This window comes from Meleagris gallopavo, chromosome 2 (assembly GCF_000146605.3).
Source record: "Meleagris gallopavo isolate NT-WF06-2002-E0010 breed Aviagen turkey brand Nicholas breeding stock chromosome 2, Turkey_5.1, whole genome shotgun sequence".
Lineage (NCBI taxonomy): Eukaryota > Metazoa > Chordata > Aves > Galliformes > Phasianidae > Meleagris > Meleagris gallopavo.
This window is the reverse complement of record NC_015012.2, coordinates 7552766-7577046: the sequence shown is the minus strand read 5'-3', so window position 1 is coordinate 7577046 and position 24281 is coordinate 7552766. Positions and strand designations below refer to the sequence as shown.

At 36.0% G+C, this 24281-nt stretch overlaps 1 protein-coding gene across 5 annotated transcripts in view; it reads right to left on the bottom strand.

The window, feature by feature from the left end:
• WDPCP (WD repeat containing planar cell polarity effector) overlaps positions 1 to 24281 on the bottom strand; it is a 142703-nt gene that overhangs the window by 86991 nt on the left and 31431 nt on the right. For all 5 annotated transcript variants that reach the window (XM_010706458.3, XM_019612552.2, XM_019612554.2 and 2 more), the window contains 5 exons: positions 8421 to 8506; positions 6577 to 6621; positions 5532 to 5582; positions 3006 to 3076; positions 2697 to 2756 (listed from right to left, as the gene is read on the bottom strand). In XM_010706458.3, coding sequence (XP_010704760.1) covers positions 2697 to 2756; positions 3006 to 3076; positions 5532 to 5582; positions 6577 to 6621; positions 8421 to 8506 — 313 coding nt within the window. The remainder of the gene's footprint in view (positions 1 to 2696; positions 2757 to 3005; positions 3077 to 5531; positions 5583 to 6576; positions 6622 to 8420; positions 8507 to 24281) is intronic.

Genomic DNA, 24281 nt, shown 5'->3' with positions numbered 1-24281 from the left:
TCTTCTTGTACAGTGAGAACTCATGCTATTTTTTTTTTCCAATATTGCCATCATCGTATCTCCTTTCAGTTAACTTTTTTTTTTTTTCCTTCTATTCATTCTGTCTTACCAAAGATACAGCGAACACTGAGTTTTCACATAGCGTATCTTTATTACAAAGGAAAGGGAATGCTTCCTGGCTCAGCTAGAGATACAGCAGATTCATATACACAGAACAATTATTGAGAAGAGACATGGTTGTGGAGTTATTAATTATATATATATTATAATTAATAGAAATCAATTATTTTAATTTCTATTATAGAATTTATTTGGCATTACACTACTATTATAGAATGGAGAGCTAAAAAAATGAAGATACTAGAATTCAAATCATAGAATCATAGAATCACTAAGGTTGGAAAAGACCTCCAACTTCATCCAGTCCAACCATCCTTCAATGATACCCATTAAACCATGTACCTTAGTACCATATCTACACATTTCTTGGCCACCACCAGGGATGCTGACTCAAGCACCTCCCTGGGTAGCCTGTTCCAGGGCCTCACCACTCATTTGTATCAAATTTAGCCCAAAACACTGAAAATTATGACAGATAGTTTATTCCATGCTTTCCATGCTGTTGCTTTCTACTACACTTGAAAGTTAATGCAAACATGGTCTCTCCTTTTTCCATGAAAAGCTGCTCTGGTATCTATCCAAAGCAGAATATGAATACATTTGTGCTGTTGTAAGGATCACACCATTTCTAGTGAATCAGTCGCCTGTTCTAAATTAAAAAAAATAAGTGGATAACCTCTTTTTCAGAATTTCAAAACGTGTCTTTTTTTTTCCTGCAGGAACGTTCAAAGGCAGATGAGCAGTGCAAACATAACCATTGATACAAGACAGGTTTTCTAATCAAGATGCTTCCAAACTATTGATTTTTCATATTTTATTTTCATTTGTTGGGCAGCTTATATTACTGAAGAAGACAAGGTGGAATATCACCATGGTTTTGGCAGAAAATTATAAATGCTGTTGGCGAGTTCAGTTATCATTCATTACTATATTATTAATATTTTGTTTTGTGATTGAGAAACTAAAAGTAAAATTTAATGAGAAAGAGATGAATAGGATTTTTATCTGTAACTTTAACTCTGGCTACCTACTATATATGTCATCTTAAAAACTTTTAAAATTACTCAATTTATTATGTTCTATCCCTTTATATGATTCAATCCGATATAGAGCCATCTGTCTTATTTTTCATTATGAACAATTAATAAGTTAACTTGTGTTGTCTGCTCTTTGTTTACGCAGAAATTATTTAGAGGATGTTAAATTTAAAAATAGTGTTTTATACACAACTGATTGTCAAATGGAGATGTTATAAAGAACAATCAAATTTTGGCAAGAAGTGCACTGTTCCAAAGTATGCACTGGTAAGGGATGCAGGTTAACGCATATACAGACTGGAGGAGAAGGAAAATGATAACAAAAGGGACCGAGAAAGCAAATGAAGAGACAGCAAACTGAGAAGCAAATGAACACACTTAGAGCTAATTGATTTAGTATTTCTTAACCACATTCCTTTTCTAATCAGAACAATAACAACAGAAAAAAAATCATCTAAATTAGCATGCAATTAATATTTAAATCCATTCTAGATTAACGTTCACTGATGAATAATATGTAATCTGTATACGAATTATATTCATTTGTTAATGATAAGATCTGATAGGCAAAAACAATCTGATAGGCTTAGGCAACAACATCTTTATTATTGATACAAAAAAACTTTATAGCACTTGATGTGTCAGGTGTTTAAGAAAACCTTGCTGCTCCTAAAGACTTTTCAGGAATCTCAGCAATATATTTCAAATATTTAACAGTCATCCAGTTAATATCCATTTGAAACTATTTGGAGTAGAAAAAAAATTATGAAACTAAAAGAGAATAAAAGTTAAAAAACTCAATTTCTTTTTAGAAACAGTAACACAGGTATCTACAGTACGAAGTTAGCTTTAAACACACATGTTCCTCATAAACGATGAAGGCTGTAGGAGCTTTTATATATTACAGATGTCCTTCAGAGCAAACTCTTGATTAAGAAGCTAATGCATATGCTTAATGTGCCAATCTCCCACCTATCCTACTACTTCGTGCTAATGAGGATGTGAAAAGTTATTTTTTGTATACAAAAATGAAACTTAGGTAGACAGAGGACATATATACATGTGCTGCATATCACAATGTCTTCTACTGTTACTTTATTTATAATTTAGTTAGCTTAGATTTACAGTCTCCCTCCCATACTATGTAAGCATGAAGTAAAAAACTTCACAGAGATGTAAGTAATTAAGATAAAAAATGTAATATAACAGATTCCAGACTTGTCTATATATTGTAATCATTCTCTTAGCCTGCTTTTCCATGCTTTAAGTTGCTTTCAGTTTTCCCCCATAATAAACTTTTACAGAATCAGGCATCGTTCATATAATTTTTCCTGTGGATAAAACCCAGATTTTTGTTTTGTAGTATCTATTTCATATTAGGAACATAAATAAACACAATCTAGGTAGTAAGAGCCTCATACATTAAAAACTCCCATGACTTTCAGTATTATTTAACGTGTTAATGCTATTGCATCCATCACTGAATGGTTGTTCAGCTTCACTGAATGAACATTGCAAGAGCTAGTCAAAACATTTTACCTGGCAGATACGTTTGTTCTTCCATTTGCTCAGCACACATCGACTGTTTTGCATTAAGTCCTAAAGAACAACAGAAAACAGAGAATGGTGTTGGCAGTATGCATTGTCAATATCAGTTAACCTACTTTGGATTTTCAAGTTTATAGATGAAGCATGCCACACAAAGATCCAGCGGTTGTGGAACAGCCCGCCAGACAAAAGCACATTTATCAACACAGGGACAGTTGGATCTTGATGAAAATTAAAGCTGTTGAAAGGGGTTTGAAAACCAGATCATTTGTTACTGTTCTTGAAAGTTCTGAAACATACCTCAACCTCCTTGAGTGTATCTCGCAGTTTTTCCGGTCGTTTGTTCGTCAGTATCCAAGGGTAATCTCGAGCTGGCAAATAAAAGAGGTAAAAAAAGTTTTTAAAAGAAAAATTATATATAGGTGTGTATATATATACACACATGTGAGTGTGTGCATGTGCATGTGCGCATGCAAACAGCCGTTATATATAATAAAAGTTGTACAACTTGAGCTTCTTTAGCTGTGGAAATATAAAACTAGGTTTTCTAGGCGATACCTTAAACATAAAACTTACCTATAATTGGAAGGAAATGGCTATGGTTTCTATTGTTAAGTGATTTCCTTTTGAAAAGCTCTACTGTAGGAACAGTTAGCGTGAAATATCCACACTGGTCATGAATTCACCGTAGCAATTGTGCACAAAGCTCTCAGGATGGAATATCCTACTCAGCTGCTAAGCACTTGCAATGAGAAAGCATCTCACATTCAGTATGTTAACTCAGATTCAGTTACCAAATTTTCAACAGGTGCTATTTTTTAGAACTAACATTTCGTTGCCCAGTTTCAAAAAGCAGGCACTGACGTGTCTGCAAAACATTTATGCATGAATATATGCAAATATAGAGGTACTAACAACAGGTAACTGTGAACACTATAGGTTATATTATGGAGTACAATTATTTACAGGATTTGTTCTTGGAAAATTTGTTCCTAAGAATCTGCCTAGTCAAGCAAATCAGAAACCACGTGACTTCCACAGTCTTTTAACAAAAACTATTAAAATTTAGCAAAATATTTTGAATATTGGGGGGTAATACATTAACTCTGAAAACAGGAGGCAAAGCTTACTGGAGCTGCTTAGTAGTAGGCTTGTTTCATGGCTGAGAATCAGGCTTGTGAAATTGCATTATTTAAAAGTGAGTAGTTTTCTATTCTTAACTACACAATAAACAACATGAGAAATTAGAACACACTATCTTTATAAAATCTAGTGCATTTAAGGGAAACCTGATTAAAAGTTTTGAGCTCTAAGCTGTCAGTTTGTACACCAACTTCCAGACTGAATGCCTTAACAGCTGTGTTTAAACTCCCCTGCAAAAAGGAGCTTACAAAAGGAGTGTTCTGGAGTGGGGAAAAAAAAAAGGAAAAAAAAAAAGGATTTCATCTATCAACAAAAGAGCACACAAATATACAACTTCTCTTCGTATTTTATTGGACAACAGCCAGCGTTGGTGGAACTGTTATGATAATATTAATTAGGCATGTAAGATCACATTTTCAATAAATGCCTTCATGAATACTGGAATATGTATCCACATATGCAAAATGGGAAATTGCCTGTACGGATGCTAAACTATATATATATACAAATCAGCAGCCATGAATAAAGTTACCCAGCAATCCTCCTGAAGAAATGTCTGTTCTGTTTTCTGTTTAGGCCACTCCAATATGTACAGCCACAAGATGTACTAGCTTGTGCTCCTTTGCATGCTTGAGGTTTCTGTATAACTGGATTTATCTGAGCCTGCTTCTTTTCATACAGCCAGCGCCTATTCAATAATGCTACATGAAGCACAAGGGATGTAAATCCTTTATGCTCCTCCCTACTTAAAACCCTTTCTCACCTCCCCACATTTACAGAGCTGTATTGATTCTAACTGACACACAACCCTCCATAGCTGGTATAGATTTACCACACAGCTATGTGCACCTTCATAACCATCTCCAGCAAGGTTTCATCCTGCTTCAAACCTAACTTAGAGCGCTGCAAATAACTTCTCTTTCCAGAACGCACTTTGCCTTCAAACACGTGCACAACTCCATGTAGAATTTTCATTATGATATGATGCAATGTTAAGAAAATTCTTCCAGCATATGTACTACTTCGTGAAACTTCAAAAAGTCAGTTTGATTTTCCAGATTGTCATGTAATAATGTTTGACCATTAATGTATACTCTGAGAAATAATAGCTGTGCAAGAGTTGCAAATTTCAAGTTAGAGAAAGGTTGTACATATAAAAATCTTTATGTGTCACAGTACAGCCATGTGATTGTATAAACCAAACTGTTTTTAAACTGATAATGCAGGAGCCATGTACATGTTTCAAAGCTAAAAATGTTCTGTGAGGACAGCTGATTATTAACCTGTATTTTGATTTTGGATGAAAATATTTTAGCTATAATTTTCAGATTTGAGGTAGTTGGTGTTTTGATGCAAGAACTAAGTGGGAAAATATTTTAGGCTCATATGCTGGGTAACTTTCATTTTCGTGACTCTTCTTGATAATGGATTTGAGAAGCAATACACACTACTAATCTTAGTGAAATAGAAAAAAGACCAAAACAAAACACATTGCAAATATGCCAGGAAGGAGTAGTTACAACTTTTCCATTGTTTTGATAGTAATTCTGTGAAAAAAATGGCATAGACAGAAAGTTACACTGGAAACAGCCTGATGTTATTTTTAAGTTTTTCCAGTTGTATCACCTATACAAAACAATAATTCTGTCTTACTATAACAAGAAACTGAGAAAACATCCTTACATTCTGCTAGCTTTTGCTTGTCTTCTAAATAACCATGCTTCATTTGTGATCCTAGAGAAAAGAACAGATGAAAAGGTGAACGATAATCCTTACAACCGCTGTCAGCAAATATTAATATTAGAGAGAAGAGTCACATTTTGTGATAAAACACAGAAATTTACAAAAAAAAAATTAAGACAGTCCTGATGTTTTCACCTCTTAAGTCAGATATCTTAAATTTGCAGTGAAACAAAGGCTTATGAGGCCCAACAGGTGGGCCAGTATTACTGAGCCTCCACTCTCATCAGATAGTGAAGTGAGCTGCAACTGAACACAGAGGAGCAGCTGAGTCGGTCTATCAGCAGAGGCACAGAGACAGCGGGTGACCCACCACACCGAGCCCATGGGATGCCCACACAGGCTTCCACTCCAACCTGGCTGCAAATGGGAAGCAATTCCAGCTGAAGAGACCTTTTGGCCCATTGTGAAACTTCCAGGATTAACAGGATTAATCAGATAAAGAAAATTGATCATTCACTCTGAAATGGCTATTTCAGATAGCAGTGAGGGCTGCAGGAGGCCAGACCAGCACTCGTGCATCCATGATGCCCTCTGCTGGGATGCAGCAAATCCCGAATTCCTGCAACAGCCAGCACCTGCATGCCCAGTGAAGCACAGTGTCTGAGCAGTGGTTTAGCATTCTGCAATAGGTGAAAAGAATACAGAAGCAGAATATAAAAACAAAATACAAAATCCCAATAAGGTTTTGATGGCACAAAGCTTGTTTTTTATAACTTTATTTGTATTGGAGAGATACTAAATTACACACAGTACCTTGTCATGTAAATATTTTCCCAAAACCTTCTTTTCTCCTTTTGAGTAAAGAGTTTTTAAATACTCTGAAGTAACTTGGATAAATGAATCTCTACTCATGCTTACTTCATAGAAATACAGAGGCACATATTAAAAAACTCAAAACAGAAGTTTTCAGAGTGAACTGTCTCCGTCAAAGAACCCTGAACATCTGGAAGTCCTGTTTAGTTTTAGTTATGGGTGTTTATTTTACCTGGCTCTTTCTTGTCGTAGTACTGATGTACCCCAATGTCTTCATCTATTTAATCAAATAGAAATACAGTTAGTTATGATGTAACACTGGAAACAAAACATAACTTAGCAAGCAAAGTTCAGAATCACATTTCAAACAAGCTGGAGCAAAGTACTTGGAGTTAAAATGCAAGTCAGAGTGGAAAAACTGCAGAATATACTCTGAATACCAGTTAGAGTTTCAAGAATCAGCAAGCTAGGGCTGAAGGAGTACATGCCAGGTCCTTACATTTATTTGCAGCTGTCATTTCACATATGCTTTGATTCTCTTCCAGCTGCCAACACTTAAAAGTATTTTTTTACCACCTTCCTAATGACCATCTTTTGTGTTCTTTCACAATAAAAGGTAAAAAACACAGTGCAGACTGTACCTTAGAATAACAAGAAATGTCTTCTGAGCCAAGTTGAAGTCAATAGTAATTTTTTTTTTAACATTTGTGAATTTCAGGAAGCTGCCTATCCAAAAGATCCAATATTGATCTATAGGTATTACTAGATTATTATTATATTATTATTATATTGCTACTAGATGCAAAAGCATGTATCTATTCCTATGGCTTAGGGCAAGCCCTGGCTATATACCAACAGCCTATCAGCATGAAACACAAGTGTGCACCTACCCAGAGTATCTCCCTCTGTCCTCCAGGTTCCATGGCAAAGAAATCTGGATGCTTGGGCTACCAAGCTTCTGATGTGGCTGACTGCCAAATACTTAGATATACCATGGCAAGCTCCACCAATAGATCTAAGTCTGACCTAAATTTGCAGTGTTTTAAAACAATCTATTTGACACTGCATGTCATTCTGAATGCATTCTAAACTCAAAACGTGTTATGGGGAGAAATTCATGTGCAGAAATGTAGAAAGACAATGCCATGACAGGTAGCTTTTGAAATAAGAGACAGCACTCTTCCATCTCAGGATTTTATAATGAATAAGTGCATAGGAAGGAAGTCTGAAGGTCAAAGGTGGAAAATAGGTACAGTATGCCACAGTACATCTTCAATTACAGCAGATCACAACTATATGCTTACTTAAGCCATCTGAATTTTCCATGAAATCCAACTTAAAAATACATACATATATATATATAAAATATAAATATATTTATATATAAAATATATATAAAAAAATATATATTTGTTACAGAACCAGAACAGTTCTCACACACAGACAGGTTGCTATGGCATATTGAGTCAATATCTGAATAACATACTTGATCAGTTTTCAATGAAAATATAGTAGAATGGGCATGAAGTGTCATAAACAATATACCTATTTATAACCCAGTAGGGTTTGTTTGCTTGTTTTATTTTAGCAATAGTAAGACAAGGTGAATGAAGTATTGGTTAATAGTTATGTGTCTTCTAGAATAATCAATTAAAAATAGTAGTATTTCCTTATATGTACAAAGCTTCATATAATCATGCAAAATACCCAGAGCATGAAGGAATTTCTTATTTTCATGCTAAGTACAAATCAAAATGCCACTGCAAATCAAGTTGACTATTGATCTTCATTCACCCAAATTAGTTACTATGCTGAAGCTTACAGTCGAGTAGGGCATATCTTCCCAAAAGTGAAAAGGCAACCAATTAAATATAATCTCAACATTTCTGAGTTGAAAGGACGCTCCAGTTCTATGATGAGATAAGCAAAGAGACTAAGTTCAAACATAATCTTGCTTTCTAATTTTCTTTCTCCTAAGCTTAAAACCTACTTCATTTAAGTATTCAGAATTTTATATCAATTTAATATTCATCAACAGCCTTTGCTGTTTTGTTTTATTAACAGGTAACAGCTCACCACTAATACGTAAGGTAGTCTTCAAAGACCACAGGTGCAGCTCAGTCAGGCAGAAAGTCATCTGATGGCAGATGGGAGCCCTAGCACTATGAAAAGAAGGAAAAAAAATGCAAGAACAAATTAATTACTATCTATCACCAATGAAACCAAGTTTTTTGGAAATGAATTGCTGGAAGAATCAACCACTGGTGCTGTTTTGTTGTACTTAAGTTGTAGTTTTTAACAATAAAATGAATGATGCATGAGAAAGAATAAAATAAGAAAAGGACATACATATATATATATAACCACCATATACAGAGACAAATCAACATCTGCTTGAAGTTAGAGTTGCTCTTTCCACAGAGAATAACTTTGTGCTTGATGCTTCTCATATACACTTGATAATCTACCTTTAGTCTACAGTTAATACCTTGAAACATGGAAAAGTGAAGCCACTACTTAAAGACCTTCCTTAGATATGAAAATTTGACCTCCGGGCCTCTATTTTTTTTTGACATTGTACATAGGGAAATATCAATATAGTCATGAAACAGCATTGAACACTTTATATTTGCAAGTATTAGCTATAATGCTAGATAGAAAAATAGATGTCTTTGCAAATAAAAACAAAGCACATTAAATCAATTAAGATCGACAAGACAGCAGACATGAAGAAAAACACAAACATTTAAATATTATGCACATAGATTACAGTTATGAACCCTGCTCTGCTTTGTCGAACAATCCATCTGGCTATTCTTTCTAGAGAATGTGTTGTATTTCAATGGAGCATTTCCAATCTTCTGAGATGCTACAATTAATAGGCTTGCCTGCATAGTAACTTCCCTTAGGGCTCGAGTTCTAAGTGGGCAGCTAGACCAATTACTTTGGTTCCTTTTGCTAAACCTAAGAATCCACTGAAAGCTGGACTTGGAAGAGGAGCTTACCAAGACACAACACACTACTTCAGAGCCACTGCTAGTGTGCTACTGCACTTCAACTTTTTTCTTGGAGCCTTTTTTTTTTTAAATCTTCATTTCTTTTCTATTAATACAACTTAAACAATATTCAGATTTTCAGTTGAGAAATGAACCAATTGGAACATGACTGCAGAACTCCTGTGACAAAGTCTATAACTTCATCACATAAAGGACTATCGGACAGTTCTGTCAACAGTGCTATGATGAGAAATATGTGCAAGGATCTCAGGCAGCATCAAGGAAACTATCACAGTCCCAGCAAATCTATGAGACCTTGAGGTATTATCACTGAAGCTAATATGTATGTTTTGATGCACTGCCTAATCCACTGAAATAGCAGCAAGTGGAAATAGTATTTTCTTTACACTGATCCCCAAATGTACAAAAAGTCTTGCTGACTTACTAAATCCCATAGTCCTGTAAGAAAGAAAGAAAGAAATAGCTCACAATGCACATCTAGTAAATGGAATATACTTTCACCTTGGGTGAGAATGAGATTTGGAAAAAAATGCAAAGAGATTAGCAGCGTGGTAGTCTGTTGAACATGGAAACCACTTGTGGTATAAATATAAATGAGGACAACCCCTCGTTTTTCATGTGGACTACTGTAAAAGAAGATTGTATATTATAATTTTCTTATTTGATTTCACTTTCTTTCCTTTCTTAGAAAGTGAAACAAAACTTGCATTCCCCAAGGGCCCAGGGATTCTTGATTAGATCTCTCACTAATAAAAAGTCACTGAATTGAGTGAACTACTCCAAATCCTATCATGGTTTGACTAAGAAAAAATAAAAAAAAAGACCTTGATTGGCAGATGATCTGTTCACCTGGAAAGATGGTATAACTGCAGAGAAGACAAGATAAGTTTAGGATACTTCAGCACAACAAATAATCTAACATAACTTCCTAAAACGACTCCAAAACTTATATAAGTTGACACCATGGGACGTTGCTCCCCCAGAAGACTTTCAAGCATTAATTCCTTCACTGAATGTCAGTGTCACAGGGGAAATCCTCCAAAAGTAGAGGGAAGCTTTCAAATGGACACTAAATATTCATTCTTTAAACACATATTTAAAACAAAAAATTGTACTTGTAATTTTTTTTTTTATAAAAGTCTTGTATTAAAATGTAAAAAAAAACAGACTTCTTAAAATCTGCATTTCAGTTCTGTACTGAATATCCAGATTAAGAAAAATTCCCTGCATCTCTGAAGAAGTAAAAGAGATTTTGCCAAATAACCAGCCCTTGAATTTAGCTTTTTGCTTCTCCCTTTCTTTGGACTCCAAGCACTCCCAAATCAGTTAATTATTTGAATGCTGGTTGCTGCTGTGTGATTGAAAGTAGCCATCTGTCCCCAGAATACTCGTCCAGTCTATCAGTATCCTAATCTGAAATATCCTCAGTTTATACACTACAGAGAAATTGCTTCAGTAACAAATACATTTTAAAGTCGGTATTTGATTCAGATGAATTAATTTTCTTGTAGATCTTTTTGAAAGAATACACACTGACTTTCAAAGTCATGCAATCACAGATCACCATTTACCACATCAATATTTTCCAGCACAATGGAGATGACAGTTTGTTTGCTGCTGGAAAAAAAGTTAAGCACGAAAACATAAAGAAGCTTTAAGAAATCCACATCCTCCATTTAAAACTGAGTAGAAATTGGGAAAAATAGATTAAAATTAATCTATTGGTAGGGTAAAGCTGGAATTCAATTTAATAGCTGGTTCTTTCTCTGGCTCGTGCAACGCTGACTGCTTTCACAGCACCTCCACAAACAGGCAGAGATAGTCTGGTGGCTGCAAAAAGCTTACTGACAAATGGAGATGTTCTGTGATGGTTTGTCTGCTCCAGTATCAGTGTTCAGATTGCTCTGTTTAAAAAAAAGTCCAGTTTAGTAAATCTTTTTTTTAACCACTGATACAGAAAATAAGTAACATCATCAAATGCTGAAATTTATATCAAGGGTCCACCCTGACACCTTCAGTTTAACTGCTGCTGTGGCTGCGCCAAATAATTAGGAACTATGCCCTGCATGAGATATTCAGAGCAGTTACACAGTTACCTGGCAAAGTAGATGCTCCACAGTAACCTCCTGGAGAAGCTGGCAGCCTGTGGCTTGGACAGGTACTCTCTTTGCTGGGTAATATTGGTGATAAGTGGACAGATGGACTGGATGATCTTAGAGGTCTTTTCCAACTTTGGTAATTCTATGATTCTATCATACTAGGCTATGCAATAGCCTTTGGTAACAATATGCTCCTTCCAGGGAAGCTGTCAGAAATCCAACACTCACAGTGAAAAACACGGGATTCCCCTCAAATATCTCCCTGTGGTTTAGGACACTTGCTTCTAGGAGCAGAAACAGGTAAAATAGAAAGCTAATTTGGGGAAAAAAAACAAACCAAAACTTTAAAAATGCACTCCAAGAAAAAAAATCTATGTATATTTTTAATTGCAGGTTAATTACACAATAAACCTACTATTTTTAGATTTCAGAACAGATTGCCCTTCCCCTTTTAGTTTTGCCTCCTGTTGCCTGCCCATTTAACAGTTAGCACTGTCTCTCTGGCATCACTACAGTTCATTCATTACCCTATATCCAATTTGTAACTTAAACAAGAAATGCTCAACAAGCTAAGTCACCAGGTCACCCTACAGCTTATTCTATGCTTCCACGCTATAATATTTGGAACTGAAGTCACTGCCTGTTTTTTCTTCCCTTTCATGACAAATTTCTCCTTCACCAAGGAGAGAAACTCCCTGCAGCACAGATACGATTCACAGGCATGATATTTGACTCTGTAAGATAAAGCTTACATCAAACTAGGTATGTTTGATTAGTGGCTATTTGCTGTACACTTTGAGTAGATATAATTTCTTTGTATAAAGCATATCAAGTAAAATATACTATGTTCAAAAAAATTTTAGCTATGTAAAATTTACAGTAATTATTTATATGAAACTGGCTTTGGCTGTCTCCATCCTTTCTGCTGTGCTGACACCCACAACTATACACCTCCCAGCTATTCCGCTGGTATCTCACCAACTACTCTCTGCTCTCCAGTTTCTCTACTCCAACTCCTAGCTTCAGTATGTCACCTTCCTCTTCAGAGGCAGACACTGGCTGATCTTCTTCTTTTGTTTGCTTTTGTTGAATTCATCTCCTTGTCTGCTGCTGCAACTTTTGCTGAGCCCGGGTCAACCTCTTCTCACCATCACTATCTTGAAAACCTGGAACTGAAACTCCTCGCCTGAGTTTTTTGCTCTCTTAACAGCATAATGAGCTTCATTTTTATATTTATTTACTCCCCCCTTATACTACTTTTCCACCAAGAAAAGAACAGATTTTGTAGTATAAATGAAAATCAGGCCCTCTGCTCATAACACCAACCTCCAATTTTAAGAAGGAGAAATAGAGCTTGCTTTTATAAGTCTTCTCAGTGCATAATGACTCATACTACAATATTGGTTTAAAAATATTTTCAGCTTATACAAATAACAAGTTGTTCAATTATCATAAATTTTAATGCAAATATTTACTGTTGTTACTTCCTTTCTCTCTAACGCAGCCGACATCGATGACTGAGAATGTCTTTGTGAAACACATGAATGAAGCAAATTCCTTTCCTTAGGCTAACTTTCCCAGTCTAAGTAAGAAAACTATTTGGTAGATGGGTGAACAACACACGGATCATTCTGTACTGAAATACACAGTGAAACTTGTATTGTAAGAAAGGCCTAAATATGGCTTGCAGAACAATCATTGAAAGGAAATACGTTATCTGATAACTCAAGAATTCTGGCATGAAAATTATACATTGTAAACTTATTCCCATATACAGTGAAGTTGTAACATGATTCGCTGAATTAATTTTTATGAGGGCTTTTCTTCTGTTTTATGAGACTAAATACAACCCTTTCTGCAATGACAATTAGTTATATTTACTGAATTTTCATCCTTCAAGGCATATAGAAAGCACCTTAAAAACACTGAGGCTATTTGATGTATCATAACACATTGAAATTTTGTAAATGCCGCAAAACAGAACAAATACTTAATTTCCAGTTGTCACTACTTAAGATTACTTCTACAACAATTCTCTTGGCCCTAATTTAATACATAATATTTTCACTGCATTCAAAATGTTGAGGTGCTGATCCTGAATTGGTCACCTTGGCAAAGCTCACAGTAGTACTACGTCAATAAGTAGCTTCCATTTAAAAAAATGTAGCCAGACTTAATTTATGTTAAGCAAAAGTTTTGGAGATATTATTATTCTGAAACAGAACAGTTGTATATGGCCAAAAAGCCGTGCAGGCTCTTGCTGAGGATGTGAATTGTCAGATGAGAGACAGCTGTCCCATTCATTCTCCACGATGGAAACTAAAAAAATGTTTTGTGCTCACTAGATAGAGGGTGCTGAAGCTCAAGGAAACACTACAGAAAAAAATCTACACGGGGGTATTTTGTTGACATCTAACTGCTTGTTCATTTGTTAGAACCTAAGCACAATTTTTGCTGAGCTGTGACCCAATATGATGATGACAGGATGCGAAACTAAATTCTTACTTGGTAAATTCTAGCTTACTGCCCAAATCATTCTACCTCCCTTCTTAAACAAACCTCCTATTTATATTATTGGGGCATTCTTTTGAAAGACAGTTATAGATTCATTGAATAGATAAGAGGAGCAACGGTGAAGTAGAATGAATTTGAGGGAAGTAATGCCATTTGTCAAGAAGATATTTAGTTTATGTAGCAGCCACACCTCTGATAACATTAATGAAGCTAGCAATCATTCTCCAATTGATACTACAGGCAAGTATTATGATCTGTAACAGCTCTGACAGAGCGAGTGTGAAAAGTTAAGAAGGTCACAGAAAATAGATATAATTGACCCAGGTTTTTATTCCTTAGAGTGAAAAGTTCATATACACATTTTGATAAAGACCCTGAAGGCTTTTATATAAATCAGATAGTAGATAAGTGATTCAAACCACAGATATTCAGTCCTGACATCTGACATAAGGTAATTACAGAAGTATTAAATGTCAAACTGTTTTACGCTATTCTTTTAGATAGTGATTGTTGTTGTAAATAAAGCTATTTTTCAGTACTCAAGGCCAGTAGGTCACAAAATTTCACAGTAGTGATATCTTACTGTAAACAGAAGAAGATAAAATCTCTATTTTTAAGCTAAGCAGAAACAAGTGCCAATAGGCGAAAGGACCTGCACGTTATTCAAGTACTGGCAAAGTCCTTGCTCCCCTGCCCTACCATTGCAGCAACTCCTATTTGCAAGGAAGGAAGGAACAGCAGGTCTTTAAAATGTGAACATGGGTTTGGATTAGAAATCAGTAATGGGTTCTTTAGTTCATCACCTGGTCACGCAGTATAAGCTGCTACTGTTTATAACAGTGATCAAAGCCATAGTTAAGTCCAAAGCAATGAGTTAAATATAGTTCAATCTCAATTTTAACTGTACTTGCACCTAAGCAAATAACGTTCTTTTATACTTTTATGCAGTATTTCAGATTTAGCTATGAAACTACTAATACAATTCCTGAGAACGCGAGTCAACATGGCACCAAAAATGTAGCATCAACATCAGCGTTTTCCTTTTTTTTTTTTTTTTTATGTGACATACATGCAATTTTCTCACTGAACTGTATAGCTCTGGCCTTTACCATTTTATAGTATGCATGCTGAGTATTTATTGGCAGAATTTTCATAAGCACGTTGGTAAACACATTTATTTGATTTACAAATCTTGCAAATCTGGACGCTACCTTAAAAACAGAAATACCATTTGAGTGCATTGTATGAGCTGGATAAACTTACTAGAACAAACGTTGATTATGCTTAGATATTTAACATCTATAAATATGTTTTTGGTGTTCTTTCCCAGAATGTTTAGACATTTCAGTCATTTACAGTAGCTTCTTTATGATGACATTCTATTTCTGTTTTCATTTGTTGCAAGCAATAAATTAGTCAAGCAATAAAATAAGCTTTGGTAATATTTGAAAATCACTTTGAATAACCATTTGTGAGGTTCATTGAGCTTCTTGGTAGCTCAGTGCATTTGTTTTTAAAAATGGCTTTTCAGCTACACTTGAATTCCAGCTAATCCAGTGAGACTTGTATCTTGCCTTCTTCAATGTAATATTACAAAAACTACAACGCCTGTGTGCCAGACTTCCTTTTAAGAAAGATTTGATTGCAAACACAAACAAAAAGCTTTTCTTCTTTTGTTCTCCCTTATGATCTTCAAACAGGTTTCTATGAAAAGGACCAATATTTTTCAATTTTAAGCCATACTCACCTTAGCAGTAAGGAAAGACAAAAAATGAAAATTTCATTTACAATAATTAATTCCTGATTGTAATGCTACAGTGTAGTTTATGTTCAGTTTTAATTACACAGATATGCATTAGGAAAAATAACTTTGAAGAAAAAATGCATTTGTTTAAACGTTCCATAATCACATTTGAAATTGTTGAGCAGCGGGGCTGTATATAAAATAAAAGGTACAGGGATTTTAACATTGAACTGGGAACTACTCTACCACATGAGACCCATGAGTAAAAAAATGTTTGGTTGTAGGTGGAGCTAGTTTCAGAAATTTACCTTATTAAAAAACACCAATGAAACAGGTAAACCATGTGGTAAGAGACACACAAACAGCAAGGTGGGAAGAGAGGAAAGAGGGAGACAAAAAAGCCAAAGGGAGTGTTTTTGACAACAATAAACAATGACTTAAGAAAGCCAGCTACCAAAAAAAAAATAAACAGGTGAAAAATTTCCTGTCAAATGGAATCAACCAGTGGTACTACATTTATTCACCAGTTTTCTCACCACCATTAGCTTCTCTTACAGACTGCTCTCTAGAAGATGGGCAATCACACGACTATGTTTGGCTCCTGCCGTGGTTAAGCGTCATCCAAGAATACATGCTTACGAGAAAAAATAAAGGGTTGAATAAACCTTTTTTCTTTTGCTTACCTGGGGATCCAAATACAAGCACTTCAAGGGCCAGAAGCTCAAGCCCAACTTTGTTCTATCGATCAGGGCAGCAAAGTAAGACATACTGTCAACAAGGTGCCTGGAATTGTCTTTTGCTACTAATTAAAATAGTTCTGGTCTCTAACTTGAGATACAACAAAAAGACTACAGTTTTACTAACATCCAGAGCCATCCCTGCAAATTTGAGAATTAACTGTAAAGATAAATTGTGTTTCAGGATCTAGCACTTCCTAGGGAAGACTTTCCTCTGACTGGTAATAGTGTCACTACTGAATGAAAACTGCTAGATATGATATTACGACCAGCTTCGTCCATCTGAAAAGCAAAGAATAACAGTATTTTTATTTGATATGCTAGATGTCAGTAGTGACATTCCAGCAATTTCTTTCACCACCCCAAGTTTCATGTCTTGAGAGAATACAACAGACTCTGTAGACTAGTAGTTCTTAATTTCTGTAAGATAATGTACATATCGAATTTACATATTTTGTTATTTTCTTTAAACATAAAACAACTTATGTCAACTGTCAATACTTCAGAAATGACCAACTAGTTTGCATGTGTACATGAATTACAGAGAGGAATATGAAGCAGTTCCCCATATAAATGACTTTCTTTTTTTACATGATATTGGTGATGTGCTACTAGGCTTCAGGCTCCGAGAAGGAATCCAACAGAGGGCCACAAAGATAATAAAGGGCCTGGAGCATCTCCCTTATTAGGAAAGGCAGAGTAACCCGGGTCTGTTCAGCCTGGGGAAAAGATGACTGAGGGCCGGGAACTGACTCAATGTTTATGAATATCTGAAGGGAGGTGGGAGGCAAACGGATGAGGCCAGGTTCTTCTCAGTGGTGTGTAGTGATAGGACGAGAAGCAATGGCCTAAAACTTGAATATAGGAAGTTCCATACTAACATGCTGAAGAACTTCTTTACAGTAAGGGTGACTGAGCACTGAACAGGTTGCCCATAGAGGTAACGGAGTCTCCTTCTGGATGCCTACCTGTGTGACCTAGTGAAGGGAACGTGCTTTAGCAAGAGCATTGGAGTCAATGATCTCGAGACCCTTTCCAATTCTGTGTGATTTATGCTACTGTTTTTTCAAAAAGTATTACGAAACAGTTCTTGATAATGTAAGAAATGTTTACTGAAGAAACTAACCCTGCAAAAATTGTTAAAACTATTAAGTATGAAACATTTAACTAGAAGCAGTAATTACCTTACTAAAAGACAAGATTAGGCAGACTTTCTGCTTCTACTTAACTAGTTACTGTTCCCTGCCTACTTCCAATTTTAAAAAAATATCTGTTTCAAACTCAAATAGTGCTATGCTACCAGCAGAAAGATCTATCTTTTCAGAAGTCTGTAGCTTAAAATTAGATACTATTGTCACTCAGCTCAGAGGAAACACTACTATTGGGCAGATTGGTTCAAGGTCCTAGTAAGCAGACTGTGTAAATCAACATTTTGTGCAAATATTTACAGTACTGTAATTTAGAACAAGAATAGTACCAAACACACTTATTAGCTTAGAGCTAGTTTACTGAGCACTGTGTTAAAAATCCTTAGTGCCTTGTTACATAGTTGTCGTAGGACTAATTTAAAAATCCCTCTGAAAAATCTATTAACAACTACATTTTAAGCAATGTGTGACATTACTTTTGATGCTTAATGTCTTCAAAGGACTCTTATGCTACCAAGCATTCTGTGTATCCATTCAGAATCCCCAGATTTTATATAGAAATAACAAGATGCTCACAACATCTAACTATTCTGTTGCTTGATATAGCTAAGAAGACACACTACATTTTCCATCTAGAATCTATTATCAAACTAGAAACCATTTGACTGGAGTCTGCACTAGACAATTTAGGTACAATAGAAAAAACTGTGATCTGTGTTCATGTAATGTAAACAATGTATTTTGAGAAGAGAGTCCTTTACAATCCAAGAAAAAGATATGTAAGTGATGTGTATGCACAATTGGAGACAGAAGTACCAGCAGCCCTTCATACACAGATGGTACTGTGAATATACCAATATACATAAATGCAATACAAATTTTCAGACTTACGCCTGAAGGGACATTTTGCTGCCCTTTTAGTTAAAGTCTTAAGAAGCTGTATGGCTTCTTAAAAAACTTTTGAAAAGAAGACTTCTGTCCCTACTCCCTTTCTGAGCTCCTGCCCATTCCTCTACATATCCCTTGATGCTCTATAGAAACCCTCTGGAAGTTTTGGCAGCTTTTACTATTCCTACTCCACTCTATGCAGTGGACTTACAATGATTGAGCCTTTTTCTAGAAGGGGCAGTAATATTGTAAGCAAGTGCTACAAAGTACATATGTTCATCTCTGTATCATTTTTCATTTGCATGGAGTTTCTATACATTTTCTTATGTTTTTATATTAGCAATTACAAAATGTACAATTTTTTGCTGCTCTGAGTCATTTTACCCCCTGCAATTATCCTCATTTCAGTCCTCTGAATCCCAAGAGTGGCACTGGTCAAATTAAAGAAGAAACTGGATAACTCTGGGATACATAAAATAACTCTTCAGTTAAATCTACAAATGCTTAAAGTTAAGCAAATCGTGTTTCAAGGAGTGAGAGTTCCTTGGCACAGAAGCACCCTCTAATGGCTGACGTATGCACACCCGTGTTTACATTTCACACACAATCTTTGTTGCGTATCTTCAGCACAACAAAAACAGGAACATAAATCTGACAGGCTTCTTAAATCAGAGCCTGTATTTTCTTTTAAAATAATATTCTTTAACTTGCATGTAAAATATTGTTTCAGGTTTGCCTAGCTTCAATCATCCTTCAAACTTTTCAGATAACCATATTTTATCTTTTACAAGAGAAAATCAGTCCGAAAAGATGCTAAGAAAATGCCACGTTAAGCATATGATTTATATACTAAACTGTAAAATAATTTAGGTTAGAAGGAACTTGGAAGTCATTCAATCCAACGACTTCCTGCTCAGAGCTGGTCAACTCTGACTTTAGATCCCAATAATGCAATGTTAATTTATTTATTTTTTTTAAGTTATACTTCATATTTATGCTAAATCTGTACTAAAAACACTAGCAATACAAACCAGTTCTGCTGTCTAAAAATATACCTTAATACATTTTCTTTCCTTTCTGTTCTATTGCTTTGCTGATTTTTTTTTCTGAAAATACCCAAAAGGCGTATTCTAAAATTTGCTCATACAGCCACATCATTGTACCTCCATACTAGAATCTGTATCTAACACACAGTCCTTTATTATTAACTGTTAAGTATATCTTAGTGTTCATGCAAAGCCAGGGAAAGATAGAGCAGTTAATAACGTGGAAGTAATGAGGCTAACTGCCCAACTTGCTTCTCAACATCACTTTTCAAATCTCTTTGGGCTAAATTTTTAGCCAGTGTGTGGGGAATTAGCCATAGAAATCCCATTAACATTAATGAATGTTCCACGCTCTGTGCTGAAGATTTACCCCTATATCTCTAAAATAAATATGTGCAGATGCCCAAACTCTTTTTATAAAGCCTGAAGAAATTAAGGGCTCTATTCTCAAATAATTGACTTACGCACATGTATCTTTTCCCCCTATGGATCATCTCCTACATATCAGAATGGGTGTAATGTCTGCATTATTCTCCATGAGAAGATTACTCAAAGTGCATGTTTACTGCATAAAGACCAAGTTTAGCTAATTGTGCATTTTACAAAGATAATACAGATTTCTCTCACACTAAATACACAGTGCATGGGTTGAATATTACTCTGTCATAAAAAAAAAAAACAAATACTTGTAGCTACGTTTCTGAAGAAAAGACAGTATTCAGAAAACTAATGCATCAAAAAGAACTGGCAAGAATTTGTTCATCTAAGGTCTGCCACTGCCCATAAGCACACAAAATTATGCTGACTTTTTAGCTTACTGAAACTCTTCCAGGCTTCTGATGCATTTCAGAGGAGACCCAGTCTCTGCTTCAAACCATATTCATTTGCTAAAATGTGGAAAATACATCTTTAGTAACATTCCATTCATACATAGAGATTTATCTTACAATGAGCATTCCCAGAGATCAGACTGGAAGAAGACAGGTGTTATACTGTCTGCATCATCCCTAGAAATAGCCAAGTAGATTGTTGGCACTACAAGCTCTAAGAGGACAGTCTACTTCATCCCTGAACACAGTACTGAAAAACCAACTTGTTTTCTCTGAAAATATCATAGCAGCTAAGTGAATATAGAAGAAGCCCCCTGAAATTGTGCAGTGAAATCATTGTCATGAAAAATCCCTCCAAAAAGACCACAATCCTTCTGGTTATACCTAGAGCTGAAGATGGTGCATTTAAACAGAACTTCTTTTGGCTTATGTGCAGACTCTTCAAATCATTTGTAGATCGAAGATTAAATGTATAGCCCTCTTAAGAACACCAAACTACTGACTATAAATCCATCCTTTTTCAGTAGCAACACGTTTAGGCTGATTCTCTCTTTCCACTGAAAGGTTTTTCATACAAGTCTTTCATAGCCAAGATAAAAAAGGGAATTTTCCTGGTAGCATTCTTCACAGAAATGCTTTCAGCTAGAACTCAAGAATCTGGAATGAGGTAAGGCCAGGCTGATGAGGGTGGGGAGAAGAATCAGTCATGTAAACAGGTTTTATATTGCATTTATTACAAACTCCCCTTATTTTCACTAACTTCTTTGCAAATTAGCACAACCATGACTGGATTAATTCTCTGTGGGTTTCCCACTGTACTGTTATTGAGCAGTCATGGGAAAACTCTGCCAAATGAGTATGGCTCTAGTGGAGCCATACATCTGGGAGGAAGGGCAATCACCAGAACACAGGGCTTGTCTAAAAAAAGACATTCAAGCAGATAGGGCAGTTAAGCTGACCTCCCCAAAGTGATGTTCTCAGACTCTAATTGTCCTGAATTTTTGATGTTTTATGTCACCTTAAATAATCTTTATTGGAAAAGGAAGAATTTTATAAAGGATGTTTGTTGGTTTCCTGGCTTTACTCAGACACATTCCTACCCATTCTCCAGGCTTTTTGGCACATTTCATCCCTCGCTGCACCGCTTCACAGCTGAGCAGGTCTCATTCCCGTACCTGTATGTTCTCCACAGCTCCAGGACTTTGCTGACATGCTGAAACCTCTCTCTTTAAAGCACTGAAAGGTCACCAGACATTTCTCTTTTCAGTACGCTGAGAAACAGCCTTTGCAGCAACCATGTCTTCCTCACTCGTACAGATCACGAGAGAATAAGAGGCAAAGATAAAGTGTGACTACAGCATGCCTCCTGCAGGTCCAGCAAATCCTTCCGAACCGTTAGTGATTAGTGCCCCCTTTTGACTGCTGCATCCCCTAGACAAAGACACCGTCCTGGCAAACTGCAGCACTGCCATCTCAGCTTGGTTCATCCAGTAGTGTTCCGAACTTGCCTCGGGATGACATACTCCATCAAGACACCGTGCAGGGGTTTTATCTGTAGTGACTAACTTGTGTCATCTGCTCTTCTCTGAGCAACTCCCCTAATTGATACGTTTGGCAGAAGCAGCTTGGAGGGCTCAAGTCTGTGTGACACAGAGTGATTGTAGCATCCTATAAGGCATTCTTTCCCACAAACATTTTTGTTTACACTGGGCAATGGGAAAGGAGAGAGAGGATGAGCACTCTACTTATGAAACTGCTGCACTTCGTAGCAGCCTCCTCCGTAAAAGCATCAGAAATTTCCAACAGTCCCAACAGATGATTTCTCAATATTCAACTAGTTTGCAACCGACTGGCATCAAGTGAGCATAACGAGCTTCCAGATAGTGATGGCAAAATGCCTACTGGCACTGTCAAGGACTCCCCTATCTATATATTGTGGCAGCTCTGCTGTGTGTTTGGAGATGGCCTATGTCTTGCTGCATTCCTGCTTCTACTACTGGTCAGCAAGTTGTGCATCATTACCCAGCTTCCCTATATGCAGCCAGCTGATCTACCCTTCAAAGTGGCACTCTACCAAATCCAGCTGCTTCAGCTAAATGTCCTGGGGAAGTAACTACTCTATTTATCTACCCACTCCTCCTCCTTCATTAGCTGCGTGGCCACAACTTCAAAAGCTTTATGAAATCACAGAGCCAAAAAACCATCTCTCTACATGACTACACATGAACGTGCACTATCTTATTTGCATTAATGATTACCATGATCATGATACATACTCTGTGCTGCCTTGCTGCAGTTCAAAATGGAACGACAGAATTAATGGACATCGGAAGAGGAGCCATGTCCATTTCCAAGCTAAAATTCCTGCAAGGATTCCAGGCATTGGCATACAGAAGAAAGCACAAACGTTTTAAAAAGCAACTGACTCAAACTATGGAATGGAGCATCATAATACTGCATAAGCCCGATCTTCAGTACACTCTGAGATTAAACCACAGAAGTAGGAAACACAAAAAAACTATACTCTACTGTACTGAAGATATGTAGAGGTATTTCAATTTGATATAGTCAAGCCCCACATGAAGTAAACAAACTATTCCAACTCCTCCAAGTGCTCTTCATATCCGACAATACTTTTCTATACAGATTCTTAAGGATCAGGATACTGCAATGCTGGCATCAGCAGATGTTCAAGGGTATTTTAAGGCAATTGATTGCAATGAAGTCTGTGTAAGGGTCCTGGCCTTCATCCTGTACAAGGATTTCTTCATGAGATCACTGACATTTAGTAACCACATTCCTCATTTGTCAGCCTTCCTTTAGAATTGCAAAACACACCTAAAAAATATTCCATTGCTCGATCACGCTAACACAGTCATATTAATTAAGAATATGTTTGTGTAATTACATGGGAGAGGTGCTTTGCACAGCAGTTAAAGTACATGCAACATCTATAATAAAGCAACTCTGCATGTAAGATATTATTACAGAACAAGGTTCTTGGTCAGAAAGAAAGAAGTAATTTAGAAGTTGATGCCAATGCTTTGGTGTTTTTCTAGGTCACATAATTTATTGTTAGGACCTCATATATTTAAATAATAAAGTATGTGAAATTGTATTTTATGTGACTCAAAAGGAACAATCATTCTGTACCATTTGCTGAATAAATGCATTTCCCTAATCAATTAATAATATATCATTTACATACAGCAAAAATATCCGAATGGCTCTTGCAGAACTATGATTTTCTTTCGACCACTTTTCCCAAAAGAATAAACACCGATGTAATCAAATTTGCACATCTTTAAAATTATAATAATTACTTTGGTTAGAGCTAACTCTTCACATAGGTCCGATAAACAGAATTACACACTCTCTGATAAAGACTAGCAGGCTAAACAAGTTGCTAGCAGGTCCGTCTAACTGTCCTTAGGCAAGCAAGCTCCCCGTTTACTGTTTAAAACAGGCAGCAGTATATAGAAATAATGCTGCATATGCTCAGCAAAGCCATTTTTTATGCTTTCTTTTATACATTTTAATATCAAAGTATCTCAAACCTCAATTATGCTTAATTAAGTAGAACCGTGACTATCCTACTTAATTATTTTAATATCTCAGGATTAGATGAGGAATGCAGAATTTTGGTGAAGGTAGACACCGAAGGAAACACACTGACTGTTAACAAAAAAAAAAAAAAAGCTGTATTTCATGTTTTGAGCCAATCAACAATGAGCCACAGATATTATATTACAGATGATTGCTTTAATCCTAAGGCATTTTAGATGTATTTGAAGTAACACAAGGGAAGCTTGTTTTGATACATCCGCAGTATAAAGCTGCTAGGGGATGGCTCCTAGATTCACACACTATGAGTCAGGTTCTCTATTCCTTTTTGGGAAAGAAGGAAAAGAAAA